The sequence below is a fragment of the Anser cygnoides genome, chromosome 10 (genome assembly GCF_040182565.1).
Source record: "Anser cygnoides isolate HZ-2024a breed goose chromosome 10, Taihu_goose_T2T_genome, whole genome shotgun sequence".
Classification (NCBI taxonomy): domain Eukaryota; kingdom Metazoa; phylum Chordata; class Aves; order Anseriformes; family Anatidae; genus Anser; species Anser cygnoides.
The window spans coordinates 6,593,831-6,604,050 of record NC_089882.1 but is presented as its reverse complement, the minus strand read 5'-3'; the positions used below and the strand labels follow the sequence as shown (position 1 = coordinate 6,604,050).

The 10,220-nt window shown below is 53.8% G+C and overlaps 1 protein-coding gene across 1 annotated transcript; it reads left to right on the top strand.

Moving 5' to 3' along the window:
- The first annotated feature begins 1,095 nt into the window (after nt 1–1,095).
- GPR27 (G protein-coupled receptor 27) lies at nt 1,096–3,756 on the top strand. The gene has a single exon (XM_048072694.2). The coding sequence runs from the start codon at nt 1,562–1,564 to the stop codon at nt 2,702–2,704; it is 1,143 nt and encodes a 380-aa protein (XP_047928651.1). The 5' UTR covers nt 1,096–1,561; the 3' UTR covers nt 2,705–3,756.
- The last annotated feature ends 6,464 nt before the right edge of the window (nt 3,757–10,220 follow it).

The window sequence follows — 10,220 nt, the reverse complement described above, 5'->3', positions numbered from 1 at the left end:
AAGCGCCTGCATCTCACCGGCCTGTGCTAATTAAACTGCTCATTGTGAACCTGCACCAAGAGTGCAGGGGCACCAGCGCCGTGCAAGTCAGGCCAAAGGCATCTACCCGGTGCACAGAACCCACCCCCAGCTCTCCCCGTGCCCCATACAGAATTGTGCAATCACAAAACTCAGCCCAGGAGCTGGGCGGGCCCCTGCACAGCGCAGAAACACAGAAAGCATCGATGTGGCTTAGTGACATTTTGCTGCCTCCCCTCCCTTTGCCGTCTCCCCTCCCTTTCTGTTTAGGAACCCGTGTCAGACCCCAAATGTCAGCGTTCTGACTTGCAGAGGCGGCTTTTTCTTGGCGTGCACGCCGAGATGTCTGCACGGGAGCTCGCTGCAGAGCTCCGTCCCCTTCAGCCCCCCCCAGCACAGCGTGCCTGGGCGCTCAGCTGCAACAGGCTCCGACTCCTGGGCTCGCTTCCCCTGCGCACCACCCTTGGGGCTACCTAAATCCGGCCAAAGCACGCTCGTGGCTGCGGCACGGGCAAGGTGTGCATCCCCCTGCCTCACAGGCACGCTGCAGCAGCCCGCATAGACGGCGGGTCCCGGCGGGCACGTCCGTGGGTGCAGCCATGTGCCGACCTACACCCATCACTTCGCCCCTGGGTGCACCCTCCCAGGGGGCTCCTGGGGACCACCTGGAGGGCGGAGACCCCACATCCCCATCCCATAGATCCCGCCCAGCCCCACCCAACCTCACCCCGTCCCATCCATCCCATCCCATCCCGTCCCATCGCATCCATCCCATCCCACCCCGTCCCATACATCCCATCCGATCCCATACCACACCATACATCCCACCCCATCCTGTCCCACCCCATACATCCCATCCCATCCCATCCCATCCCATCCCATCCCATCCCATCCCATCCCATCCCGTCCCACCCCGTCCCTCCCCTCCCTCCCTCCCCAGCCCCTCCGCAGCAGCGGGACCTCCGCACCGCTCCGCGCCGCTGCGCGCCCGCCGGAGCCCCGCGCTGCGCAGGGGGCGGAGGGAAGGCGGAGGGAGGGAGGGAGGGAGGAGAGGAGGGAGGGCCGGGCGGACAGACGGACGGGCGGGCGGGCGGACGGACGGACGGGGCTTTAGCCCATTGTCCTCGCCGGGAGCCGGGCACCGCCGCCGCGCAGAGGCTCGGCCGCCCCCCGGCCCCGCAGCAGCTGGCTGGGCGGCGGTAAAGGGGCGGGGGGGGGGCGAGCTCCGCACCGCTCCGCACCGCTCCCGGCCCCCAGCGCCCCCCTGCATGGGGCGGCGGCGGCGGCGCCGGGCGCGGCCCTGAGGGGGCGGCGGAGCCGCATGGCCCGGGGGGAGCCCGGCGGCAGCGCCGCTCCTCGCCCGGGGGGCGGCGGAGGAGGAGGAGGAGGAGGAGGAGGAAGAGGAGGAGGGAGGCCGGGGAGGAGGCCGGCGGCGGCGGGCATGGGGGCGCCGGGCGGCGGGGGGGGTCTCGGTGCGCTGCCGCGACGCTGAGCCCCCGGCCCTGCTGCGAGGAGGAGGAGGAGGAGGAGGAGGAAGGACCCGATGGCGAACAGCAGCGAGCTGGGGAGCAGCAGCAGCCCGCACCTGCCCAGCGCCGGCGGCCTGCTGAGCGCCTCCGGGCTGAAGCTGGCCACGCTGGGCTTGATCCTGTGCGTGAGCCTGGCGGGCAACGTGCTCTTCGCCTGGCTCATCCTCAAGGACCGGCACCTGCACCGCGCCCCGTACTACCTGCTGCTGGACCTCTGCCTGGCCGACGGGCTCCGCTCGCTGGCCTGCTTCCCCTTCGTCATGCTGTCGGTGCGCAGCGGGGCCGCCTGGCCCCACGGGCCCCTCAGCTGCAAGGTGCTGGCCTTCCTGGCCGTGCTCTTCTGCTTCCACGCCGCCTTCCTGCTCTTCTGCGTGGGGGTCACGCGCTACATGGCCATCGCCCACCACCGCTTCTACGCCAAGCGCATGACGGGCTGGACCTGCCTGGCCGTGGTGTGCATGGTGTGGACTCTCTCCATGGCCATGGCCTTCCCGCCCGTCTTCGACGTGGGCACCTACAAGTTCATCCGGGAGGAGGAGCAGTGCATCTTCGAGCACCGCTACGTCAAGGCCAACGACACGCTGGGCTTCATGCTCATGCTGGCGGCCGTCATCGCCGCCACCCACCTGGTCTACATCAAGCTGCTCTTCTTCATCCACGGCCACCGCAAGATGAAGCCGGCCCAGCTGGTACCGGCCATCAGCCAGAACTGGACCTTCCACGGGCCGGGGGCCACGGGCCAAGCGGCTGCGAACTGGACGGCTGGCTTTGGCAGGGGGCCCACGCCGCCCACCCTCGTGGGCATAAGGCAGGCCACCCACAGCCAGATCAAGAGGCTGCTGGTGCTGGAGGAGTTCAAGATGGAGAAAAGGCTCTGCAAGATGTTCTACATGATCACCTTGCTCTTCCTGCTCCTCTGGTCCCCCTACATCGTGGCCTGCTACCTGCGGGTCTTCATTAAGGCCAGCTCCATCCCCCAGGTCTACCTGACCACCTCCGTCTGGATGACGTTTGCCCAGGCTGGGGTCAACCCCATCCTTTGCTTCATCTTCAACAAGGAGCTCAGGGTCTGTCTCCGAGCCCACTTCCCGTGCTGCCAAAGCATCCAGAGCACCCAGGGCACCATCCTTTGCGATCTCAAGAGCTTTGGGATGTAGGGGGGCTTTTCTCAGTCTAAAAAAGAAAGGTGGACATCATTTTCCGTGTTTTTGCATATGGTCTCGAGAGAGTGTTACCTGTGGGGGATGTACTAAACCACCACCCAGCATCCAAACCTTAGGCTGTAAGAAGCTATTTTATTTATTTTTCTATATTTTGCGTATGCTCTCTTCAGAACATAAAGATTGCTGTCTGTGGGAACAGGTACTCGAGCAGAACACCCCCAAACCTTAGGCTGTAAGAAGCTGTTTTTCTTTGTGATTGTGTGGTTTTTAAAAACAAAACAGGGCTCCAAGTTTCTGGTCTTGCTTCTAATGTTTCTAGACATGATTCCAACAGATATGGATTAAGGCCATGACATTTTTTTTTCCTATTCCTGTCTGTTTTGATAAAGGCTTAACAATTTTACTCATGTAATATTTGATAAAGGCCAAGACAATTTTATACTAAAGTTATTTTTGATGACCTCAAGAGGTGTTGTTTTATTATTATTTGACTTCCAGTGAAGAACAAGAAGAGGACATTCCTAACGTGGTCAGAAGTCAGTTTTTGGTGGGAGCTTTGGGTTCATTCATTCTCAAATGGTTTGAGTATTTGAAGCAGTTATAACTTTTGCTTGACATGCAAACAGCGTAGAACTAATTTAAATTTTCTTGTTGCACTATTCATTTGGTAATATTTCAGAACTATTTGTGAAATGTGATTTTAAAATACCAACTTTAAAAATAACCAACTATAGCAGTTTTTAAAACCTAGATTGAAATTCATATTTTACTGCCTTTATAGGAAGTTATCTACAAACCTGGGTAATACTTGTACATTTTGACTGTTTTCTTTAATAAAACATTGAAAACTTTTACTGTATGTAATTGTTTCAGAATGGCAGCATTCTGCTTTTGCTGACAAATAACTTATGTATATGGAAGGTTGTATGTCTTGTGTCTGAGTAGATTTCACAGCCGAAGTTATTATGGACAAGCACAATCCTTATTTGCTGTTAGATCTCAATTTAGGTGTTTATACCAATAAAAGTGACTGATGCTATTTTTAAGGAGACTTAAGTTCATGATGGGCAACAGGTTTAAATAGCGCAATTCTCTCTGTCTACTGAAAGCAAACTTCTGTTTTAGCTAATTGCTCCTCTGTTAATGGTAGACAAGAGCAGATAATTGTGGATCACTAATTTTAGTTGGCAAAGCAGTTCCGTAACATGGTGGCTTGGTCGGTGCTGTATTCATTTGTCAACTCTTAACGGGTAATTTAAGTTTAATAAGCATGGCAGTTTGACTTGCTTCATCATTCTAGAAAAACTTGTTTGAAAGCACTTTAACTGGCAGCCTGATGGCAGGATCCTGACACAACTTTTTTAGCCGTCTCAGAGGAAGCCGTGCCTGACGTGCTTGCTTTCAGATGTATCATGTAACATTTAACAAACATCGATCATCGCAGTTCTGTAGCCAGTCGCACACAAAATGACAGAGATGAGCTCAGTTTCCATGAAGAAATTGCATCTGTGCTGAGAGCATTTCTGCAGAGAGTAGTCCAAAGTCGTTAGACGTCAGCGGAGACAAAGCTGTAGTGACTGCGGCGCGAGCGCAGCAGAGATGTGCGCGACAGCTGGAGCAAGAGGGGGCAAGGTGGCAGCTGCAGGGAATAAGACCAGGCACGGCCTGTGGTTTGCTGTCCTGCCTTTTCTCCTTACCGCCTGTAACTCAGATTCGAACACCGCAGAGGCAACGTTTCTTGAAGGAGAAGTTCGCGGTTCGAGCTTTCGGTGGTACCGCAGAGAAGGTGGGCAGGGGCCAGGAGCAGCAGTCGTAATGATAATTTCCAAAGCTGTTAGTGAAAATGCATCTGGGTATCGAAGGAAAGCTGTCAATACCTTCAGATCACAACAGCAGTTGGCTCTCGGTGCTAATTAAATTTTCATCCTCAGAAGCTGGATCACAGCTTAGTAAATCTTGATGAGTAATCAGGTAGAGTTGCATTATGGAGATGTACATGCAAGGCATCAGTGCTGTTACGGGGAACTGTATTCCAAGTATCCCTTTCATGCCTGTTTTAGGTCTTTTCAGTGGAATTCCAACTTTTGCAGAGTCGTATTTTCTTAAAATTTAAGAAACTTCTTATGCAGATAAATGTATCTATCAGGGGGCTAGAACTGTGATCTCCAAGTAAAGTCTTGCCTTCTGGTACCAGCAGGATTAGGAAACAGTCCACGTTTTTCGTTTTTTTTTCCTCTTAGTCTATTAAAAGTGTCAGATGTTTTGGCATTCGAGCTATAAGTAGTATGGTTATGATTCTATTTAAACCACAGAGATGGGAGAATAGTTATTTTAAAACATCCTTAAAAGCTGCATGATTTTCACTTCTAGAAAGATTAGGCACAAGTTGTACAGTCAATCCTAGACGCGGGATGACAAGTCGCCTTTGGGTGACCTGCTGGGTGTATTTACACTCGGGGAACTGAAGCCACGCTGCCGAATTGAGTGCCTGCCTCTGCTTTTAGACACCCCCACCTCAGCAGTGCCCTCGCAGGGGCGTGAGGCTGGTTCTTACCTGCCAAAAAGAAGAGATGCTTTGCTGTCACCATCGGTGGCAACCGGACCTGGCCTTGCTGCAGTGACAGGATGCCAAGAAGTTTAGGATGCGTATCTCTACTGTACCTTTTTCTTGCATGTAGCATTCCGGGCTGTCCCAGGCATTCTGATATACTCTGAGAGCAGAATTGGTGCTGTTTGAGGTTAATTTGATATTTTCAGTACTTTTAATAAAAGGCAGGTTGTGATCCTGGCTACACTAGTACAAACGAGAAGGAACTCCAGTAGCTTTAATTCAAGGCTCAGGCGGGTGTTGTACAATAGAGCTGCACTCCATAAAATGTGAAACTAAATATCAAGGGCAGATAGATGGTGGAAAATGAAACAGTGCTCGGCACAGACACACCAACAATCACCACTGCTAGTCTAGCCTGCTGGCTGAGCGTGCACCAAGAGAGCATGCCAAGCCAGGGAGGGCTGGAGGGACACCAGAGGCTAAGTATTCCTTCTGGAATCTGAGAAGAGATAAGGAACTTGTGGAAAAAGCCAGCACTTCCAAAGCACAGCACCGACACGTTCTCGCAGCATCTGCATGTGGGGAAAGTGGGTCAGAGATTAACTGCTTTGGCCAAGATCAGAGAAGGGGTGTCAGAGGGACTGCAAACCTGCTCTGAATAACAGCAGTAGAGAAATAAAGTGAACGAGAACGGGCTGAGCACAGGGAGCCCTCCCTGATGCTGCTGGGCCCTCTGAGGAGCAGCTGCGAGCCTCCGTGTCCTCAGCTGCCCACCAAAACACGAGTGCTGCTGGTCTGGCTCAAAGTGCTAATGGATGAGACTCAGCAGGAGCTGGGTGTTAACAATTACTTCCCACATCCACATGGGAAGCTATTGCAGCCTGTTGTGCAAGTGCTGAGCTCATCTGCAAAAACTCAGATGCTCTGAACCCATCCCCAGCCCCTCTGACCGAAACGCAAAGTCCTTGGGGGCTTGGTGAGCTGCAGGGCTCTCACCTCCTCCACCTGCCTGTGGTAGACGCAGATCGAGTCCTCTCTGTACCCCTCCTGTACAGGACATATACATGATAGTTTTCTCTCTTCTGGGCAATAGGAGTAGTCAGTATCACGGGAAATACCATCATCATCTCCCCTGGAGACTTTCCACTGTCTGGCTCAGAGGTCACAGCACGCTTGCTTTTGCATATCTGTGGTGAAGAATTGCAGTTGCGCCGTGAGCTGTGCCGCACTGGAAAATCTTGATCGCTGCTGGCATCTTCACTCACTCACCAGGTATTTAACACATTCCTTGCAAACACTCCCAGTAGAAATCTTGCTGTGCTGAAGTCAGTGGAGGTTTTAGCATAAACTTACATGTCAGACCAGCGTGAAAAATGACACTGATCTGAAATCTCAACGAGTACTGGCTATGGGGATCTCTGCTTTGCAACACTCGAAGCTTGAAGTACTGCAGGGTGCCGCTGTCTCTGCTGTTCAGATTTGGAAAGTTTTCTGGGAAAGGGGCTGAAATATTTGACCTCAGCCAGATTATGATGTTGGGTAAATGTCACATATTCAGCGTTGGAGGACGAGCAGGGGATGCGTAGCCCACGAGCTCTCTGTTTGCTTTGCCAGTGCCAGGTCTGCACCAGGGGAGACAGAGCTGCTTCCCAGAATGGTGTGAAATCAGTAGCCTTAAGGAAAAGGGCAGGATTTTGGCTTATTCTGGTAGCAACAATTCCTTCCTAGGGCTCTACCTGGATGTGATACAGCTACACCTCCAGAAGGCTGCTCTGCCATATGCTGCGGGACTGCCCTAGGACACGTTGTGCTGAGCTCAGAGGAGAGCAGAGCTGGCATCGTCCCTCCCTTCCCAGCAAAGGATGCGCGGGGCTTGGCTGGATCTCTGCCACTTGCCCACGCGGTTGCACACAGTTACCTTGCTCAATGCAGCGCCTGCACTTGCTCAGAGTTGCCAGCAAACCACCCCAGCAGAGCAGTGGCTCGGACAGTGACACAGACGTACTGGCAGAAGGGGATGTCATCTCAAGGCACTGCACCAATTTAGGCTGCAGATTAGGTGATTCTGTGATAGCAGAACACCCCAGAAACCTTATTAGTTAGCCACGCCTCAAATCAAAGTATTACCAGAAACACAGCAGGGGGCTATTTTCTGACAGGGGTCTGCTAAAATCTGCAGCTTTAGCACAGCTTCTTTTATAGTTGCTCAAAACACTACACATGCTACAATTAACTCTGCTGTGACATGAACCAGGAAGCATCTCCCATGCGGTGGGGTTGGTAGGCTTCAGAGTATCATAACACGTACAGCCACCCAAGGAATGGAGCCAAAGACCAGCAGTGCAGATGGGCTCTAAAAAGCTGGCACAGTCACGTTGGGCTGAGGCTGTGCTGATGGAAGCCTTACCACAGGTCCCTTTCCATGCCGGTGACCTCCAGCACTATGTCACTCAAAGCACCTTGTGTGGATTAAATCCTTACTCACCTGTCAGTTGTAGAGCTGGCAACCTCAGGCTGAATTTCAGATGGGCCTGATGTCTGCACCACTCTGACTTTCCCCTAGGGCTGATGATGCTGAGCAGCCCTGAGCCTGTTTTCACTTGGTACGAATCATTGATTGCCCCATGCCCCGGTGCTTTATCCGACAAATGATTAATTATTCCTACTCACCTTTGTAAAGCCCAGAACTACTGGTGGCAAAAGCAGAGCATTATCAGGGGTGAACAATCACTGACTACATAAGCTTTCATCACTTCACTTTAAAGTCAAGCTAAGCCTTTAATGCAAGCTGTTGCATTTCTGTATTTCTATTCATGTTTAATGACCTTGGTACTTGCACTGTGTCTTTGATCTTGTGAGTCATGCATGGTTTTACTGTGGATGTATTTATCGGAAAGCCACTTTCTTCAGTGCCACATTTTTCACCTCTGCTGTGACCAGGTTGATACCAGAGAGCACTTCGTGTAGGAGGCTTTCAAGTTCAAAGCTAGTCTTGCAAGGGCAAGGGGAAGCTGTGAAGTCCCAGCTAATTTTAGGCAGCCATCACAGCGCTAATGGAGTAGGAAGAAAAAAAAAAAAAAAAAAAAGATCTCCTGGTGAAGAGAAACCCCTTCCTAAAGCTTCTCAATGTTATTGGCTGATGTGTCATTAAAAAATAAAACCCTGTGTTTGTGTGAGAATGATTAACCGTTGGAACAAGTCATCCAGGGAAGAAATGGATGCTCCATCTGTGAGCTGTGCAGCAGGAGCCTGCGCGCCAGCCCACGGCCAGCCTGCCTGGGAGCCGGGGCAGTGCCCGGGGCTCAGCCTGGGCACACGGGGTGGCAAAATTCAGGAACGCCAGCAAACAGCATCAGCGTCCTTCCTTTCGCTGTGTTACAACACCCCTTTTATCTTATAAATACCAGCACTGGCTTCTCTTGGAAATTTTAGCAGAGGTAGAGCTCAAACGGCTTTGTCATGAAAAAAATCCGGAGGGGGGAAACACACCAGGCTCAGAAGCCAGGGCCGAGGTCTGGGCGCTTTCAGACAGTGAGAGAGAGAGGAATGATTTAGTGGAATATTACCTCCCTCCGTCGAACCGCTCAATCTGTTCCCATCTGTCACCCGAGCGCTCGAAGGAGGGTGATGGAAAGGAAGCAGTTGACGAGCTCGATAGCCGAGTAAATCAGCTGGGCTCTTTCTGCTCCTTCCCCCCCCTCCACAGGCCTCGCACACCAGCACCAGAACCAGGGGAGGGTGCAGAGAGAACGTCCCCGTGGGGCGAGCCGCCCCGGCAGCGGGCCCCGCAGGAGACATCTGGGTGTGGAGGAAGGCGGACGGCCACGCAATCTGTTCAGCCATGCCTCACGGTGACTCAAGGGGGAGAAGGCGGGCACCCGAGCCAAGGAGCCGGCAGCGCCGCCCGTGGGGGCACAGCTCGGAGCCGCGGCATGGCAGGGAGGAGGGCACGACCAGGCCGACACCACTGCTGCCTCCCGGCACCGAGATGGTGGAGGCTGCAGAAACCAGGCCCCGCAGGACCTGCCCACAGCCAGGCACCGAGGTCCTTGCGATTCTTCCCAGTAGATCTCAAACACTCAGCCAGGAGGACTTCTCCTTGCTCCGTTTATGCAGTATCTGAGCATAAGTGCTGCTGGAAACCAAACCCGGGTAACGGAGGGCTCTGTGGCAATACGTGAAAGGTTTGTTAGCAACATCAGGGAGTTCAATGAAACCGGGGTGGAGGTGAGATTATGACAACGCAGCACCAAGGAAGCTTTGCCATGGAATTGAAAGGAGCAGGGGTACGTGCCTTCCTATCAAGGTTTCAGCCACGTGAGAGAAGAAATTTTTGGGGAAAAATCTGCTGACTTGACAGGATGCAGAGAAATTTTTGGAAAGGCCAAGCACGCTTGCAGCTGCCTCAGCAGGGCCTCCCCTTGGGCTGGCCGTTCCAGAGATGGGCTCTGCCGTAGCCTAACGGAGGAGTAAATGGAGAGCGGCCCCAGTAGGCACCCCCTGAAGCAAACACCAGCTCTGCTCGTCCGTGAGCTCCTCACAGCAAGACCGCGTCCACCCGCACGAAGCGGCACACAGCACGCTCACGTATGCGAGGGCAAGAGTAAATAAGGCGGGCTGGGTCCTGCTCGCTTCGCTGGAACCCGGCCACATTTCCAAGTCTGCCGCTGAGCAGCCTTACAGCCGTGGGGTTTACAAAGCTGCCTTACATTTAAAGCCACATCTAATCCCTTCCACGTGTTGTGAGCTGGTGGCGGAGGCTCAGCGGCGGGGAGGCCCCGGAGGCCTGCACCACGAAGCGAGGCACGCCGCCCTCCTGCCTGCACGCTGGGCTCGCTCGGCTCCAGCCTCCTGCACCTGGAGGCTCCCCCACAGCCCCCGGGGGCCCAAAGGCTGCCGTCCTCCCAGGCAGCTGGATCACAGGGAATTTCTCCCCACCAAACCAGCAAAAAGCAGCCT

Coding starts and splice junctions, on each gene's coding strand:
- GPR27 (XM_048072694.2), top strand. CDS start 1,562: ATGGCGAACAGCAGCGAGCTGGGGAGCAGCAGCAGCCCGCACCTGCCC.